Genomic DNA, 19,382 nt, shown 5'->3' with positions numbered 1-19,382 from the left:
CCACAGGTGAAGTTCTCCACCCCTGCATGCCTGGAGGAGGCATCCAGCACCCCTTGGTTCACCAAGGCTTTTGAGATCATTCTTGCATTTAGCATCTATTTTGCTGAATTGGTTGAGATCATTTCAATGATGGAAGGAATTAGCGTTTTAGCAACCTGAACAAACTTTAGTACAAAACTACAGATTAAAAATATTCCCTGTAGGAATTTGGTACTAAGTCTTCACAAACTTATGCTCAGAATACACTCCTGGTGGTGCCAGGTACCTGTAGTCAAGCAGACGCTCCATGAGGCGAGTAACTGATGTAACAAAAGAGATTCCAGTCTCCCGCCAAGTTTCCTGCTCAATCTTCTCCAGCAAACTGTTTGGAGATGGAAAGACAGCAGGTGAGGCTTCCAGGGGAACGGCACAGTGCATGCAGACTGCTTCAGGCAACTTGGTTTCTCCCTCATAAAAAAATTCACAGAATTACCATCTTACCTGGGATAAGGCCCAAAGAGTTGGGTTCTACTCCAGGCAGCAGGAAGCAAAGACAAGGAGATTACAGAATTGACAGGGGAAGGAAAAATATCCTCACATTGCCATTTAAAAGATATGAAAGAGCAACACTCACAGCAATTGATTCCCACGTTATTACCTGTAGCTTAAACACTGGTAACTGCAGTCAGAAATTGGAAAGGAGTCTAAACCTACTGCAAATACCTCTTCTTTGCTCATCCCTCTGTAAACTTTCATCTCTAATCAGCAACCAACCAGCCAACCCTGAATCACAATTTAATTAAACTGGAAATAAAGGCAACCTGTTCCTGCCTAGCAAATTAGACAGTACAGCAAGCACCCATCTCAGGGAGAGAGCTGTAAAGGATGAGAGAAAGCTACAATACTGAAAACTGTATTTAAAAAGTGAAGAAAGAAAGGAAATTTAGATGCTACTTTCCTGAAACTGGATTTCCAGTCAAAGGACTCTCCACTTCTAGGAAAGAAATTCTGCTGGATGTCAAGCAAACTCTTCTGTACTGGATGATTTCCAGCCAAGGGAGCCAGCTCCCTTTCCAGCAGTGCAGTTGAGACAGTAGAATTAAGGCTCAACTGTTTTTTCACATAGCATTGATTAATTTGTGAAATTGTTTCCTCAAATTGTTTCCTCACCTTGTTCTCAGAACACTTACTGGCAAATATAAACTAACAAGTTGCTGGAATTCCAGGCTGTGTTTCTTGGTAATACATCCACAAGCTACAGTCCTTGAATTCTTAACATTTCAGGTAACAAATGTCTTCAACTGGAACTGCACACTATTCCTCTTGGAGGTGAATTAAAAAAAAAATAAATTGATATTTTCTTTCCTTTATCCCTGAAATAGCTTTGTGTTATCTGTACTCATAAGGTACCAGGCTTCCCAAGGCTGAATATACACAAATCCAAACCGAATACATTTACATACTTCCTGAGGATATGCATATAGGAAGGGCAGGATTATCTAGCTTGCAATGAATGAATGTGCAATTGCAAATTCAAAAATACAAGTATTGGTTCTGGCAAAACAGAATTTTATGCCTCAAATGGCCGATGTGCTCTTGGGGGGCACTGTCTGGAATATATGGCTAAAATTGTGCTAATGATCCCTCTGGCTCACTGGGATATTAACAGCTTTGGATTAACTGCTCTGGACTGCCAGAGTTCAAAGTAAGTCCTTTTGAAATAAAATAGCATCACTGGAAATGAAATTTGGAGACGGATCAATACTCAAAGATAACTAAGTGTAAAGTCAGACATAAAGTCTTCAAGTTTATCCTTATGGGTACAAACTGTTGGTGTGAAAGGGAGTGGAAATAGAGTGTCATGATGGACTCTGGAGGGAGCAACTTGCAACTGCTGAACCAACCAAAACATGGCCTTCAAAAATTGGAAGCAGCAAAAGAAAATGATGAGGAAAATCTCCTTTGCTCCAACAAGGTCTGACTTGCAGTGCACTGTGTCTCTAAACAATGCTGAGGCCATTTACTGCTGTGGAAAAACAAGGGCACCTGCTCCTCTAGCAAATCAGTTTTTGATAGGAGGATGATAACTACTTACCTGTGCAGCCTGATATTACATGTCACAGAAGGAACACAGAATTGAGGGGTTTATATTCTTTTCAGAAACGTAATTGACGTAAGTGATGTATTTCTACTTCCCTGAGCCATGCCATGAAAACCTGGCAGGAGGCCCTTTCCTGCCCTCTCCAGAGATCAGTGCTGTGGCTGACAGCTCAGTGCCCTCTCCACAGCTCAGTGCTTTGACTCTCCCTGGCCCTGCAGACAGAGGAGCAGAAGGTGGCAGAGCTTACAGCAGGCTGAAGAGCTCCCTGTAGTTCTCATCACCTTTTCCTTCGGACACCAGGCTGTCCAGCTTATCGATCAACTCGGCTTCCACCTGCAGGAAGAGGGATCAAATCAATCACTCAGACACACTTTCAATGAACCAGTACCTCAGGTAAACTGAATCCTGTCCCACAACAGAATATCCATCACGACTGGGCTGCTGTGGTGGTTCTGCTGGGAGGTAACTGATTTCCCACACCCAGGCATCGTTATATTGTAAAATTATTTGTTCATTAAACCCTGTTTTGTCAAGCCTCTCTATGCCTACATGACACATTTGCTTTTCACACTTATATAAAGGGCCACAACAACATTACTATGCTTCTCTTATTTTAGAAATGTTTTGAATACATATTAATTCCCACCCTAAATCTAATACATCCTATTATCAAGTTTGATATCAGATATTCCCATAAAATTGATTCAAGTGCAGAAATCAATGTATCTAACATTAAACAAAACAATTTCAAGTAGTCTGGGAAATGTTGCAGAAAAAAACACTTTCAGTACAAATGAAGACAGAGGTTCCCAAAGGTTGAAACCATTTGCAGGAACATGGCTTGTTTTTATTTAAAGACAAGCATAGTTTGAGCTTCTCTATGTTTTTCAGCTGCCAAATTGCAAAAGAAGTAAAGATGAGAAGGAAAAGCAATTCACCCAGTGGCACACAAATGGAGTTGGTGCTCTTGCTGCTGAAATCATTAAAGGGAGACCTGACTTCATCCCTGAATCAGACTGCATTGTTATCCAGCCTCGCTGAAAATCAACCTTGTTAAAACATGAGCTACCGAAGAAAATAAAGAAGGCTTGAAAATTAATTTCCAGGATTTTTAGATTTTCTGACAACCAGCTGAGTATTCAAAAGGTGAAGAGAAGCTCACAATTAAAACACCCTCCCTTTGCTTGTGATCTACAATGACTTGACAGAAATCAGTAATTCCTGTGTCCAGCTATCCAGCATTACACTGCAAAGCAAATAACCCCCTGGTTTCAGCAGATATTGTTAATGAGGTTTATTATATCTTGTGCTATCTTGTGCTATTTAACTATTTATTTCATTCTTAGTAATACAGATGATTATTCCATCTTTAACCTTGGAAAGTTATGATATATGCTTCATAAAACACTGTGGAAATTTGCTCCACAGGTAATTTAAGAAATATTCTTGGAGTTGTAGTTCAGAATACATTAGTGAGCATAAAAATTAAATGAAGATTATGAAGAGTTCATCTTGATACAAAAAATATAAACAGGTCCAGAAACTTGAAGATGACTGTAGGTGCTTGTAACTGTAAATGCCAGAGCAGGGACTGTTCTATTATTATGTTAAAACAAGTGAAAAGAGGACCACGATCAAATGCTACTGCAATAATAATAGTACTAAATAATAACAATAGTAGCAATCAGGGGAGTTGAAGAGGAAGAAAAGCATAAGCTCCTGATAATGTTTTTCCACACAGCCTTTAATAGATCAGGTTATGGGAAAGGTCTGCTGTTCTCCTGGAATGATAGATGAGATCTGGCATTGTAATGGACTGTGTGAATAATAATTAATCACATGAATTATGATAATTTAATGATGATTTACTACTTCAGAGCACTTCTCTGCAGATACTTGCCCCAGCACAATGACAATGAAACACTGTCATCTGAGGATCCAGTCTAAGCCAATGCTTCATTATCAATGCTTTGCACTTCAGGATCTGTTTTGCAGTGGAAAATTTAGCAGTTCTCTGACCACGACTGGGAAACAGAATGATGAAGATTTCTCTCCCTGATTTGCAATCACAGCTCACAGCAGGTGGAAACTGCAGAGCTGTCACTGGACTTAACCCTTCCAGGAGAGCTGCTACAGTTTCTTAAAATAAATACAGCTCCAAAGTCTGTTTCAAAGCACGGTATGATGATATAATTATACAACACCACTTCCTAGCTGGAAATTGAAGACAGAGAAGCAGAGATCACTGTTTTCAAAAATACTGGCTGACTCTTACATCTCCATTTTTGGTTCTCAGTCTGGCCCATTCAATGGCTGACTAATAATCTAAGTGAAACCAGTGGGAACACTGACAGCCCAGCACTTACAAAAATTCCCCCCCCATCTCTGATGTGCTGAGCACATCCCTCCTCCACGTTCATGGGAAATGCAGTTTGCTCTGAAGTGCACTGGTTAAACAATCTTGGGAGTCTTGTAATACTTTTTGAATTATGTTTCAAATTGTCTATTTTTATATACATTTACCTGACAACATCTTCACTATCAGAAACAGGTAACAAATACAAACTCCTTGCTTCCAGCTGGACACTGCAGACAGACAGCAAAAGAAAGGAATACTGGGAATGCTTGGGAAGTGCCTTCACCTGTTTGAAGTTGCCATTCTTTCTCTGCTCCCAGTCCATCATGTCATGGAAGATAGGGATCATGATATTCCGCACTTCTGGTTGTGGAACAAGTGTAACACCAAGAAAGGGGCCAATCATTCCCGGAATAAAGTGAATCTTATGCTCACCTGTACAACACAAAGCAAATGTAATTACATAAAAGCCTTTGTTATCTGCCACTAAGAAAACAGAGAACCCCTGCAATAATGACATGTACAGAGTAGTAGGCATGGGCATTACAAAACCAAACATTCTTTTCCTGGAAGGAATGAAAAACCTGTATTTGTTTTACACCTTGTGAAGTCTCTAAGAGCATTTTTAATTTCACTGAGAAAGCCTTCAGCAAGAATTGTCAGTGCATTTTACTTGCAAAGGAATTCAAACTGTCAGAAATAACCAAACTAAAACATACTAACTGGGGGAAAAGAGGCCAGGGATACTTCTGATTCATGAAGATTTTGAAAGGGCTGGTGAGAACAACAGTAGTTAACAGAACACATTTAGATTTCAAAGAACTACAGAGCTCTTCATCCTTTGGCAGTTCCAGTTTCCCAACAGACTTGAGACCAAGTGGAATTGCTGCTCCAACAGAATCCTGAGGCATTTTGCTGACAGCCTCTTCTGTGCCACGTTACTGCACAGTCACAGGGAGTCACAGGGAGTAACTCAAAAGAGCCACATTTGGAGCAACATTCAGTGATAAATATCTGTATCTACATGTTTAAAACCAGCTTCTCACTTCTCAGTTGAGTTTGTGCATTACTTTCTGGTTATTGGGTCTCTGTTATCTTGGAATTATCTGTTATCTTCTATTCCCACAAAGATGCTTTGGAACTCTGACCAGCTCTGGCTGTATCATCTCAGTTGTGCTGGACAGACCAGACTTATTCATCATCACAGACTAAGGCATTTTCTTGCTTCTATAGTCTTCTTCCTGACTGCTGTTTGAACTCTGCCCAACTTGCCTTCCTTTTGAGTTGGCTTTGTTTTTATGTTTGGTTGTTTTTTTAAGCTGTAGAAGGCAGGGCCAGGGAAACTCATCTAGAATCAAGTACACTTATGAAAAAAACTGTGGCACTAACGTTGTTCTCTTCTCTTACTCAAAATTCTTGCAGATGTTCTCAAAGATTACAGTGGCATTTTACAGGTAGCTCCCCTTCAGCTGACTACCAGTGTGATACATTTGTAGTCTTTGTTTTCTCAAACAGCACTCCTACCTGCATTCCTACACATAAAATGTTCATTTCTGGCTTTTTGAATATATTGTAGTCACATTATCAAGTTATCCATTTTGAATTGTATCATTCCTTTGCCCTCTTAATGATTCACCTGTTCTTTGTACTTGTGATCTCTATCAGCAAACATTTTGGTATTTTCCTCTAGAATACTAAATGCTTCCTTCATTTCCATAGGTATTCCTTTTGGTCCCTGATGGAGACAGGATACTGGCCCAGCTGGACTTGCTCTGATTCAGTTCAGGTGTTATTTGACTCTTCTAAATCCTGAATTACCCAAACCCAAGACTGCCTCAGCACACTTTTAAAAGTGCAAGTCCCAGGGGAAAACCTTCCATTTCCCTTTAGAGACCTGTGGAGAGATATAATTTTTCCCATTTTGTAAAATGTCTAGGTCAAAGGAATTGCAGAAGTTGAAAATTCAGCACAAACGTTGTGTTATTGTGGGCAGGGCTCTTGCAGGTTTTGGGTTGGGGTTTCTGTTTTCTTTTTATTTAATTTTTTTTTATAATTTTTAAAGTAGTAACATAGAATTTGTTATGCATACTAAATACCTGAAGACACCAAAAAAGCAGCTTTACTCTATGCCACTGCTGGGCTTTATTATCAAACACACACAGCTGTGGCTTAGTGGTGGGCTTGGCAATGCTGGGTTAATGACAGGACTTGATGACCTTAAAAGTGTCTTTTCCAACCTAAATGATTCTCTGGGTCTATAATTCTGAATCATCTGAAAAATTATAAAGTTGGTTACAGCTGTGAAAAATTCCCTGCCACTGTCACATCTGAGAAGAAAGCATTCAAATTCCTAAGAATGTATTATTTCAAATAAAAAAAGTATGAGGGACAGTGCTGAACAGTTTTGGTGGGAGAAGTCCTTCCTGGTTTTACACCCCTTCAGAGAAACAAAGTGTTCTGTAATGCTACAAAAAGTTAAAAAAAAAAAAAAATCCAACAGAAATGGGGGAATGGGGGCTTCTTTGGTTTTGGTTGTCAGGTCAGAGGAGGGAGAGACATACCCAGGTTCTGCCACATGCTGAAGAGCTCATATGCCATCATCACTCTCATATCACCATATCTGAAAGAGAAGAGAGACACAACTGCCCATGGAACAAAAACTGGCAAGGCAGTGATGTGAACAAAAAAATAATCCAATTGTTAAAAAAAAAATTCAGTTCACATCTATGTCAACATAAAAATACCAAACAACTTGACTGAACACTGTATTAGGAGATCTACTAATTTATTGCCCAGGCACTTCCACTCCTAAGTACCATAATAATGCCAGAAAAAGAAGTCTCTTTCTTGAGGTGGGGACCCAACAAAACATGTCCTTACTTATCCAGAATCTTCTTCCTCTTGGCAGGTGTGGCACTCTCTAGTTGGAGACTTGGTTGGTTTATAAACAAAACTGCCAGGCTGAAATAAGAGTTCCAGACCTGTGACAAGGGAAAGAATTTTGTAACATCACAGTCCAAGGACTAAGCTTTAAACAAGTGTAGAAAGACATATGATCCTTTTTGTAATCAAAACTTAATCACTATGTATCTTACAATGGAGATACTAAACTCTTAAGGATATCAATGGATTATTTAAAACCTACTAAGAACTTAAAAAACTTGAGCCCTCCTGTGTGCACATGTCCCCAGGGACATTCTGGCAGCTTTGCCCTACTAACACTGAACTTGCTGCCCATCTTCAACTACATCAGACACAGGGACAACACTGCCTAAGATCCCATGTTCCTTCTCATTTTATGTCAGCAGCCAGAATGAGAGACCTTTGGGAGAGGAAGACCATTAATACTCCAACTTCAGGAAGAGCATTGCCTGAGTTTACATTCCATCAGCCATCAATCTGGAAGCCAGCACATTCCATTAGCTCCACTGCCCACCGAGACAGTTGTTTCCTTTACAAAGGGCTCAACTTCCCTGATTTCACCTCACGCTGTATCTGTTCTACTTCCCCTGCATTCCACAGCAGATTCCCACCCCATCCTTTATCAGGTCATCTTCCTCACAGACACCCAGATAAATGTTGCAAATATAATCAGCTAATGCAGAGAACAGCTCTTGCTCCTTTATTGCTGCTGGTTTAAAACGATGTCAGAACGTTTTGTGAGAATCAATTCTTACTTTAAAATCGAAGTCTGTTTCTGTGAAATTCTTATGCAGCGCAGAAGACAGGTACTGAACTGTTGTAACTATGATACTGCAGGGAAAAACAAAGAGAAGAAAACAAAAAGAGAACATTTGAATCTGGAGTACAACATTTTACAGTGGTTGGTGGTGCTGGTTTAACTTTAGGTACAGAGATGAGCATTCTTTGTGTAATCACTGTAAGATTTGCACAGAAATCACCTTTCTTTCTGTGCTTTAATGAACATACAAAATTAAGAACCTTCACCATAATTGTAACTTTTGAAATTCACACAGCAGCATTTAAAATCCTGTCTATTTTGCATAGCTGGGCCCTGTGACCTCCAATGAAATGGAAGAAGACACTCCTTTTCTTCTTATTTTATGCAGAAAGATTAATTTTTTTCCCCAGAGAAGAGCAACTCAAAAAGTTTGAGCTACCTTTGTTCTTTGCTATACAATGGTCCTTTGTCTGGCCTCACATTCAACTCAAGATATTTGTATTTTGCCAGTTTTTGATCCTGTGGGGTTTTTTTTGTTGGTGGCTAAATGCACCTTAGTGAAAGGCAATCAAGGCACGTGATAAATTCAGAAATTAATAAATACCATGTAGATAAGGCAGCAATAGTATCAAAAAAGCGAGCACATCTGATTCACATGCAAGCAATACTCCAGTAACACTTCTAAATATACCTGTGAGTGTAAAGGTTTGTGGCAAACTAACACCAAAAGGAAGGGATAACCTGCAGCATCTGAGGGAGCTGCTCTCTCACGTGGGCTTTTCTTTTCCTACAGAACTTCACTGAGTCTTTACGCTTGAAATACTGCAATGCACTTCTTTCACTTCTCATTAGCGGGGTGGACTCAGAGCAATCAGCTCAGCTGAGCAGGCAGCCCTTAGGAACACACTTCCATGGTGTTTCCTTGTAATGGGAACCCTCTGGTTGTCTTTCAGTCAGTGGTAATTCCACAGCCAGTTTAGCTAAGGAGACTACTAAATAATTCCAGCCACCCTGTGTTGAGCAATGTGCCAATCCCAACAGCACAGAGCTTAACCCATCACAAGCAAACTGAGACAAAACAAAGCATTAAAATGGTAGATAACAACTGCATTGAGAAGTATCTCTGTGTGTAATGTGGTGCCATCGCTGGGGTCTGCTCCTCCCTTTCCAAAATACCTGAGTCCTCCCTCCAGGTCGGTTCAGGGGTGATGTTTATGGGAAGGCACAGATGTTCAATGCAATGATTCCCTGAGCAGGGGAGGGAGAGGCCTGTTAGCAGCCCTTGGTGTGGGGAGCTCACTCTCAGGGCAGGTCCCTCATCTTTGGCTTTGAATTTCCAACTCTTTGATGTCTGTGAACACTGGCAGAGTTTAACAGTGGGGAATTTCGGCTGGACCGAGACCCTAACATGGAATGAGAATATGATTGAGAATGAAGGCATTAGCCCTGACAACACATCGATGGACCCTGAACAAAGGGAAAAACACCAGGAGGAAAGCTGTCTGTGAGAAACAAGAACTTGTTTTGGATAAAGTGACTGAGCAAGATGTAAACATAAAAGATAACAGAACAGATGTGCAGAGAGACTGTGGGAAAGTAAAACTGACAGAGCCAACCTATCAGCCATGAGACTGTGCTGCTGTGTTTGAAATTAACCTATCTGTAAAGAATACCTGGGCCTAAGAAATGTATAAAAGGAGCTGTAAAAGTGCAAGCTGGTGGTTTCTTCTCTCCTCTTCAATAAACCTTCCTAGTGGATTTCAGTGTCATGTCTGTTCCAACAGAGACATTTAACAAACAGGACAAACACAGAGGTTTGGTCCAGAGTGTTAAAATAACAGCAGAATGAGGATGAGCACTATAGAATTCCTGTCTTGGTCCCAGCATCACAGGTTTTAACGGCCTGAATTCTGATAACAGAATGTCAACACTTTGCACCTGCTTCTCTACTTACTTGCTGGTGAGCAACCTCATCACCATCCAGTCTCGAGGAAAGACACTCATCTTCATCAGGTTCCGAAACACACAGAAAATCTTCAGGAGGAACTCCTGTCACACAGGGAAAAAAAAATAAACATCCCCAGCAGCTGCAGATTAATCTGTTTTCTTGACTACAAGAAAGACAATTCAACTAAGTGTGCTCCACTTGAGCTTTGTGTTGCAAGGCCATTCAGCTGGAAAATGGAAGCAACATATTTTTGGATATGGCTCTGTTCCTTTTGTTTGCACCTAATACGTACTGAACGAGTTGCAACTTCTTTTAAATCTTAACTTCTACAGTAAGATGAAAATCTTCCTATGTGCATAATTGTATATGACTTCTCACATTATCACAGAGAGTTCCAGTGTCAATTTGCAGCTATTTTCAAATATACCGGACTCATGATCACTTATTTATGCATTCATTTAATTAATTCATCTGTCCAAATCTCTTTGCACTTACGTCACAAATCGAGAACAAACCACACACCCAAGCCCAATAAAACTCCTACACACTCTTTTTAAAATAGTAACTGAAAACCCCATTTCTGGCAACATGCAGCAGCAAAGAGCTCTTAAACACATCCAGGTGAATATCTGCTTTCCAAAAAAGTCCCCAAACCTGAAGACATTTCTGGTTTTTGACTACCTGCACCTCTATGTCTGTACAGAACAACACTGAGGATTAAACATGCCAAGTTTTTGCAAATTATGATTTTATTGTTTTATTTCCACATAAAACCAAGATGGCACAGAAAGCAACAGCACAGGGTTTCTTCAAAACCATCCTACCATTATGCCTTAACGGGGAGTGTGTGATTAATATCCTGGTGTAACTGAGCACGGAGTAAAGCATTAGAAAGTCCTTGACTTTTGGCCTTATTTTGCCCTTTGTGTAACAGTGATAAGTGAACATAATGCCTTTCCATGTCAGAAAAAAATACTGAAAATATTATTATAGCAATATTTGAAGGGGGAAAAAATAGCAATATATTTTATTAGGTCAACTGAGAGCTGAAAAAACATTTGGATATAAAATCTTCAGCCTTTGTTCCTCTCCTGGAACAGACCCTCAGATTATCAGAGATGCAACAGTGTTTGTTCTTATGGGCATAAAGACAAATTTCAGTTCAATGACCTTTTTCATGGGTCTGACATAAGAACTATAGTTTAGATAGCTTTTAAAATAAATATTAAAATGTAATAGGAATTAATTTACCAAATCATTTTCCTGTGAACCATTTGAAAGTTACCAGTAAGGCAGTAATCTCGGACAACTATCAACCTCAGACACACTCATTCCTGTGACCTAAAGGTAAGAATTTTATCATCCCAAATTCATCTCCCTGATTTATTCAGCCTCTCTCTATACACACACATTTAGAAGCTGAAAGCCTATTCAGAAAGGACTCCTCACTGTTTCTCCATTTCATTTCTTAAGGCAACAGAAGTTCCTGCCACATCACATTGTTCTTGTTGTGTATATTTTAGTGAGTGCCATGCTAACCAAAAGCATTTTACATAAAAGCTTGTCTTTATTTATAAGATTATTCTGTCTTTTAAACAGGTTGTCATTGGAGATACTCCTCCTCCCAACGGAAGCTGAGGTAAAAAGTTTCTGCTTTTGTGAGATGTGCCATTTCAAAATGTCAGAGGCAAAAAGCCACCAGCGAGGTTTGCACCCCTCCCCAACCCCTGCTGTTCCTGGAGAGCCCTAATTTAAGTTAATGTTCACAAAGAAGGGTGCAGCAAGTGGAGTGGTAAGGTTACTGCTTTCCCAAAAAAGATTTCATCTGCTAGAGACATTTGTATCCCCCAAAAGGCTTGAAATTCTCTTTTGGCATAAAATCAATGCTCTTTGCAAGAAAGCTCCAATGCATACTGAACATCTAGTAAAATGCTTTACAACAACTGACTTCACATTCACAGGATTAAAAAAAGCCCTGCTCCTCTGAGTGTGTTTTATATGGTACAATTACGATATCCTTTATGTCGAACAACATCTATCTGGGGACTTTATTTGCTGTTATAAAGCTAATTCGGTGCCCTGTGGTCTTAAATGTTTTTTGCAACACAACACCTCTGATTACAAAAGTGAAAGGAAGATCCCTGAACAGAGTGCCAGTGGATGGGAATGATTAGCAGAGCAAGTGATGCTGGAGAGATTCCCCTCTGCTCTCCCATTCTGAGGGAATCGCCCTACAAACATCATATCCTGGTGTACCTTCAGTTCATCCTTGCTTTGGAAGTTGTCCAGTAAGTGTTGGAAGTGAGTGTCTGACATCTGACGAAGCAAAGATAAAAGGCAGGAGACATATTCTCCCTGTTGACCAAATGAGAAACTCTTTGATTCAGACAATCTTGAAATTTCATAAATAAAAAACTTAACCCGGGGGAAGGTATAAAGGGAGGGGTCTGAAATGGCCCCAATGCCTATGAGGGGAAAGCTGTCATGCAGAGATTAAAAGTACTGCAGGTTAACAGTTCCTCAATTACTGTTAATACACAGGAATACACCTCTCAGAGGCTCCTCCACAGATGCCAGTTTTAAAGGTTTTTTAACCAATGCTGCAGTCTTATAAAAAATAATTTTGTATTATTAATACAGACGTGAACAAATCACCCTCCAAGCATGCAGGTTTTGACAATCACCTTTTTCAAGCACTTAATAACCAGTGTCTATCAGAGGTGTGACTGCAGCTCATGCCGACATACCAGGAATTATTGGGACTAATTGGCTCAGACACTCAGACCAGTGTAGCAGTGACAGCTTGGGATCATGCTGGGCTACAGAAGGTGTCTGGAATCTTGTAAATATATGGCTTATTAGTGTTCACCAAGATCTGTGCTGTCATAGCTGCAGTACTGACAGGATTACAGTCAGATACCCTGAGTACAGTGTGGATAAGCCCACATGAGCTACAATTACATTTCTGCCCTGCAAAGCAGATGCCCCCTAACCAGTTACCACAGCATCCCAAAGTGTTTTCCAAAGAGGAGCTCCCCCATTTTACAAATCTGAAAGCAAAGCACAGAGAAGTTAAGCAATCTGTCCAAGAGAACAAGCAAGGCAGTGCCAAGAACATCAGTACTGGGTGTTTTGACTGCCAGTCCCTTGCACAACACTGTTTTTTTCTGCAACAATGAGTAACTAATTTGTAAAATATACAGACTACATTCTGAGCAGTATCTAGTAAGAATCCACATATCACTGTGCTGTGATGTATAAATTCAGGAACAAATACGAGGGGAGTTTAGACTTGGGACTACCCATTCTTTTTTTTTTTTTCTTCTAATTGACTCAAGCATCTACCCAGAAGTTTCGACAAAGGTTGTTCCAATAAACTTTATAGGGCTGAACTTCATTAGGAAGAAAGGTGTGCTTTTCTCTATGAGGTGGCATGTGGTAAACAGCAGTAAGTCAAATGGCAGGAGTAAAGGGAATCTGAGAGGTTACTGGACATTTGCAAGCCAGCCCCTTTCTTGTCCTGTATCAAAGAACATCTCATCATCTGAGCTAACAAGGGAAGATACAGCCCTGTGTGAGAAGGGTACCTTAGTGCACATCTGCCCCCAGCAGCACCGCTGAGGCTTCAGCCACTTGACAAAAAAGCAAGTCTAAAAAAAGGATGTTCTGAACAGCAGCTCAACATCCCACATTGTGCAAAAGCTGCATTAGAGATTCCGACAAGCAAAAATAGACCGAAATAGGCTAGAATAGGAAAGGGCACAAATCCAGAAAAGAAGAAAGCTGAATGGCAAAATTCTATTCCTCTTCTTCTCTTCCATCGCACAGCAAAGAAAAATTTCTTCCCTGTGGCTTATGCTGGTAGCCTGGACACAGCCTGGACACTCCCTCTTTCCCCACTAAGCTCAACAGCTCACTTGACTTAGGATCTCTTAATTTCTTTGGAAAAAGTATAATAAATAAATACTCTGGGACCCTGGACAGAAGCTCTCCAGAGTGTTTTAGCAAAGGGACAATCACTGAGCATTATCACATTCTCAGTCTTGGGAATCACGGCCTCATGCTCATCTAGCCCTTGGTGACATCTACTTAGGGGTGAAGCTTGAGGCAGCTCCCCAAGGCCTCAAGTTTTAATTAATAACTCTCAATCCGAGCTGCAAAGACAAACAAGAAAATAACCTGGAAAGCCACAAAAGCTTCCTGAGCTCCACTGCTTCCTGCAGTGCATGGAGGAAGGAACGGGTTTGTGGCTTATTAAGGGAAAGAGCCAAAGCCCTGGGTGTTCATGCAGCAGAGATGATGATGAGGTGCCAGTGGTGGTGAGGGACTGAACCAAAGGTTAGAGAAGCAGGAAATAGAAACTGATTGTTAGTTACTAACAGTGATTTCTGCTGTGCACTGCGGGCAGCGCTGCCCTCTTACCGCCTCCTGAGACTGCGATTTACTCATGATTGTGAGCAGAGTTTGTAAAAGCACGTCCAGGAGGCTCTCCACCATCATCTCAACCTCCTCCACGACATCTCCCTCCTACAGCAAGTGGTGAGCAAACAGACAGTTAGAAACTGGGGAGAATGGAACCTGCAAAGACAATTCTGCTGAGTCAGCTATACCACAACCTTGTCTGGATAGAGAGCTCCATAACAGAGGCTCAAAGCGCAATCAAATTCCTCACTGGTACCAGATCCTGTTGTTCTGCCAGCGTGTGTGTGTGTTACCTCAACACTCTCTGATGGAAACATTCATGGTCACAGTCATAAAGGTAAATCTATAATCAAAGGTCTAGAACCACAATGGGATTAAATTATGTTCAGGAACCTTTATTTCATGGCAGTATTATTTTAGCTGATTTCCATGATACCTTCCATCTCATTCCTTTCACATAGAATCATGACTTGTAATTGGAAATACACATGGAATTATATTTAGCACCATGAGCTTCCTACTTTAGAGTCAGCTGGGGAAGCTTCCCCAGCCCTTCTTTGTGAGCATTGCTTTAAATGATCTGGTTACCATTTGAGATCAGAGTATTATGACCATCAAAGCTGGGTGTTTAAACTCAGCAGCAATTTCCAGAACTAAGTGGGATTTCATTGATTGGATAATTTCAGAGTATTCTCTTAATGTGAATCACAAAGTGCTAGTTACTGTCTCTTGCAGAACTACAAGTCCTCGAGCTGTGTAGAGCTTTTAAATTCCACTGACATCTAAGTTCTGGGCTTGGATGAAGAAAATTAAACTGTGTCAAACCTGGTGAATGCGTGTGCGTTTTTCCCCTCCTAAGAGCAAGAACCCTGTGTAATCAGAATGCTCTGAGTCACATACACAGATCCAGACCCTCATTTCAGATGTTCTCCTGCTGACAGTTAGCAGAATTTTGTTTTTAGAAGTTTCTTCGAAAAACCTGTATAAACCTATAAAAATCTCTCAGTCTTCATTTTACTAAATCGGTGGTGGAATTAAAAAAAACCCTAAAATCAAGCAGCAGATTTACCAAAGAACTGGTCTTGATTATGGAGAAGATACTACTGAGGATCCCAGAGCAGATAAGTAGCTCCTTCTGCTGTCGTAGATGAAGGTGAATGTGGTGAAGAACTACAGGTAGCAGGATGCGCCGGGACTCTGAAAGAAGGAAAATAATTTCAAATTTAAGGAAAAAAAAAATCAATAAACAATTACAATAGATGGTTTAAACAAGATTCTGTGTTGTTACCATTCTCACTGAGAAGAATAATTTGAGTGCACTAACTTGAGGGAAGATAAACCCAACGGTGCTTTTTATCTCCCACTATTACCTTCATTACTTCTTTCATTCACACTTTTATGTGTGAAATAAACTCACAATCTTCAACTGTTTTTCATTCAGTTCTTAAAAGAATTACTGGAAGGCTGAGCCGAAGAAATACTGAAGTTATACTGTGAAGATTAATGATACTTTAAAGGAACGTGGTGGGTTTCTCACATGACTATCCCCCTGTTTCTTTAGGCATAAGAAGGAAAGGAGGTTTTCTTCCTATCCATGGCAACAGTAGCAGAGCAATGCAAAGCATCAAGTGAGATCTGGCCAAATAACATGATGTGTTTGTGCTCTGGGTCAGCAGCAGGACTGGCCCTGGGTGCCGGTGCCTCACCTGAGAAGGAGAAGAGGCGGCTGTCGACGGTGCGGGCGATGGACTGGAGCTTCACCACGTCCATGGACTGCCCGATGTGCACAGTGCTGGGCATGCTGCCCAGGGTGCCCCGCACGAACTCGGCCACCTCCTGCACCGTGAACATCTGCAGCAGCTCGTCAAAGATGGCGGGGAAGGAGTTCAGCAGAGCGGCCTGGGGAGGGACGGGAACTCTGTCACTGCAGCCGGGGCGGTGAGATGGGAGCAGCAGCAAAACTGAATTAAGGGTCTGCCAGAAGGGCTGCTATGGCTGCTGGTCGTGTTTTTGTGATTCCTAAAGTTCGCCGTGAACCAACCACACGTAGTATATAAACATCAAGTGCTGCTGCAATACTCTCACAGTAAGTGGAGCACACAGGTACAGCTTCAAAGGCTGCACTTCAGGACACAGTTTAAAACACAGGAAAAAACTGAGGTATCAGAGGACAAAAATAGTCCATTTCTGGTGAGTTACTTTTTTCAATAAATACAACACTCGCTTCTGATTAGAGTTCCACACAAATTTTTTGTACTAAGCAACTACCCAAGACAGTTAAAACTCTTCAGAAAATATCCTGAAGAACATGCCGGCAGACCCTTAACCACAGCAGCACTGCCATGTGACATCAGGATTTCTGCAACAGGGGGTGGGGTGTGATTTCACGTGAAGGAGGCATCACATCATGCGAGTGCACATGTGATTCCTGCAGTAACAGATATTTCCAGTAAGCTGGAGTTATCCTTGGAAGTGCTTCCTCAAGTGCAAACAGTACCAGCACAACAGCAACTAAAACCTCTTCATCTCCTATTTCCCATTTTTCAATTAATTTCTTCACAAGAGTGGAAAATTCCAAGCACTGCCCTGCGCTGAAGCTGCACAGACATGATGTCCTACCAGAAAACTGCCACACACCTCTAATGTTTTATAATTCTTCTCTTTCTTCCTCTGTATCCTAGCCAAGGTCCATACCTGCTTCCTCATTATAACTACTTAAATTCCTACATGGTTGCTTTCTTGAACTGGCCCCACTTCCACTCTTCCCTTTGTGCCATTTCCACCTCTCCTGCCCAAAGTTCTCCACACAAACCACACTGAGTTTCTGCAGAAGTTCAGATGTACCGGAATTTGTGCAGATCTCTGTCCAGCTTTGCCTTTCCAGAGTCTCACCACTTCAGTATTCTCAGTATTTCCTTTTCCTCACAGACTTGTTTTCCCATTGCATAAACATTTCTCTACCTCCCTCATACTGACATGCCTCCCCTAATCCATATAATACCCAGCCTCGTCCTTTGCCGAGTCTGTGTTCCAAGTATCTTTTCCTTCAAACAACAACAAAATCTATTTAATAGTGTTTGAGCAAAATCTAAGTTATTTTTACAACTAACACTGTAGAGCTCATTAAATTATTCTGAATGTAAGTTTACCTCTTTCAACACCTCATTTTGTTACCATCCTCTCAGATTACACAAACCCCCACAAAGCCTCCCGGCTGTTGTCACCTATTTGTTGCTACATACATACAATGTACTACCAAAATCAACAAGTCTGAGTCATCTCAACAGCTCATGGTACTCTTGGAAGGCTGAAACAGTCACAGATCTTTATCTTTGGGATAATACAAGTGAAATTACAATACTGGCCCCCTTACAGAAGTTTTCCTCAACTTTCTAGCTATTATTTGTAAAGCAGAATGATTTCTGTATATCCAGCAGCAATCTGAGGGTATGTATGGGATCTCTTCAGGAAGCTCTGAGCCCTCTTGAGGTTTCATCATTTCATCAGTTCCTTGAAGGGCCCATTTTTGTGCAACACCCTAAAATAGGCTGGAACATTACTCATGTCAAACTAATTGCCTGGAAGGAAGGGAATCAGTTTTACTCTCATTGCTGGAAAGAATTACACTGAGATCTCTCAAATATCCTGGAGACGAGCACAAGTGTGGGGGAAATTATGTTTACCAGGGCCTCGAGCATTTCTATAGGTATTTAACAGTTGTCCAGATTTCCAGAACTAATAATCAAATATAAACAAATCCTTGGCTCTCCTGAACAATTTGACTTACAGAATCTTGTGTACACCCTCAGTACTGTCTTTTCAATGTGTGGATGCCATAAACTGTTCCATTAATACTGAAATACTCCACATCTCCTAGTTTCAAAGTACCAGCCACTTAAACGTGAAATTCCAATTTATATGCAGGAAAAAAAGAGGGTTTGGGGTAGGGAAGAGAGATTAATTGGGAACATCCATGACAAAACACTTGTGCAGCTGTGGGGTCGTTACTTACACAGTTAAATGACGGCCTTGACGTGCCCCCACATTTTTGTGGGGCACAAGTCCCGGCTCCGCTCGCCTGCCCTCCAGGCTGGGAGGCCTATGGGGCAAGTGGGATCGAGGGGCAACACGGTGGCAAGGGGGAAACAAAAAGTAAACTTTTCAAAGATTAAACAAGGACAGGCTTTATAAATTACAAAAGTCCAAAGTAAGAAGTACCATAGTGAGAGAAAGGAGGGAAAAATAAATAAAGAGAAACAAAGAGAAAAAGGGAGAATACCCCCATCCTCAAAGTGAGTCTCCCTCTGTATTTGTGACCGACACAACTGGAAAACAATCATAAGATGCTGTTTCTATTCACCATCACTTTGTCTGCAAAATTCTGTGCACTGATTTCTCATGTTCCTGGCTCATTTACCATACCCACTAATGGGTGATTAAATAAAAGATTAGAGCAGCTGTTCTCGAAAGCTTTCAGAGCAGCTCCTTAAGAAAGAGATCACAGCACTGGCAGCTTCCCTAACCAGTGAAGTCACTGCCTGGCTGCACCATTCACAGCAGTTGCTGCTTTGGCAAACCACAGCAGGCATTCAAAACATCTGTAATTCTGTATTAGTGAGGACAAACCACCTTCATGTTACAGGGAACTCTAGGTGGTCCCTTCTGACATCTGAGCAGAGGCACATGCAGCACATTTGACATTACTGTTTAGAACTTTCAAATGCAGAAGTATGTAATGTACTTACTACAGTGATCTTTAAAATAGGAATCAAAACTTAGCACCATCCTCACTCACTCTGAGGAGTAGCTTAAGCTCACGTGAAGTCTCTGTGAAGTCCCCTGGGCCATATTCAAAGTGATGTATGACATGTGAGTATCACAACATGCTTGTGGT

General features: G+C 41.0%; 1 protein-coding gene and 1 long non-coding RNA gene across 11 annotated transcripts in view; one reads left to right on the top strand and one right to left on the bottom strand.

The window, feature by feature from the left end:
• DOCK3 (dedicator of cytokinesis 3) overlaps positions 1-19,382 on the bottom strand; it is a 192,389-nt gene that overhangs the window by 35,497 nt on the left and 137,510 nt on the right. For 7 of the 10 annotated variants that reach the window (XM_032699096.1, XM_032699100.1, XM_032699097.1 and 4 more), the window contains exons 24-35: positions 16,195-16,387; positions 15,558-15,685; positions 14,447-14,593; positions 12,323-12,421; positions 10,073-10,167; positions 8,114-8,189; positions 7,317-7,417; positions 6,998-7,056; positions 4,723-4,871; positions 2,328-2,413; positions 481-507; positions 266-361 (exon numbers count right to left, since the gene is read on the bottom strand). In XM_032699096.1, coding sequence (XP_032554987.1) covers positions 266-361; positions 481-507; positions 2,328-2,413; positions 4,723-4,871; positions 6,998-7,056; positions 7,317-7,417; positions 8,114-8,189; positions 10,073-10,167; positions 12,323-12,421; positions 14,447-14,593; positions 15,558-15,685; positions 16,195-16,387 — 1,256 coding nt within the window. The remainder of the gene's footprint in view (positions 1-265; positions 362-480; positions 508-2,327; positions 2,414-4,722; positions 4,872-6,997; positions 7,057-7,316; positions 7,418-8,113; positions 8,190-10,072; positions 10,168-12,322; positions 12,422-14,446; positions 14,594-15,557; positions 15,686-16,194; positions 16,388-19,382) is intronic. The other 3 variants (XM_032699098.1, XM_032699105.1, XM_032699099.1) reach the window with 2 other exon arrangements.
• LOC116792265 lies at positions 327-2,457 on the top strand. Its single transcript, XR_004359041.1, has 3 exons — positions 327-386; positions 2,140-2,152; positions 2,268-2,457. It is a non-coding gene; the product is annotated as an uncharacterized LOC116792265 (long non-coding RNA).

The sequence above is a fragment of the Chiroxiphia lanceolata genome, chromosome 11, assembly GCF_009829145.1.
Source record: "Chiroxiphia lanceolata isolate bChiLan1 chromosome 11, bChiLan1.pri, whole genome shotgun sequence".
NCBI lineage: Eukaryota > Metazoa > Chordata > Aves > Passeriformes > Pipridae > Chiroxiphia > Chiroxiphia lanceolata.
Note: the sequence above shows the minus strand (reverse complement) of the source record. Positions and strands in the feature narration are given on the sequence as shown.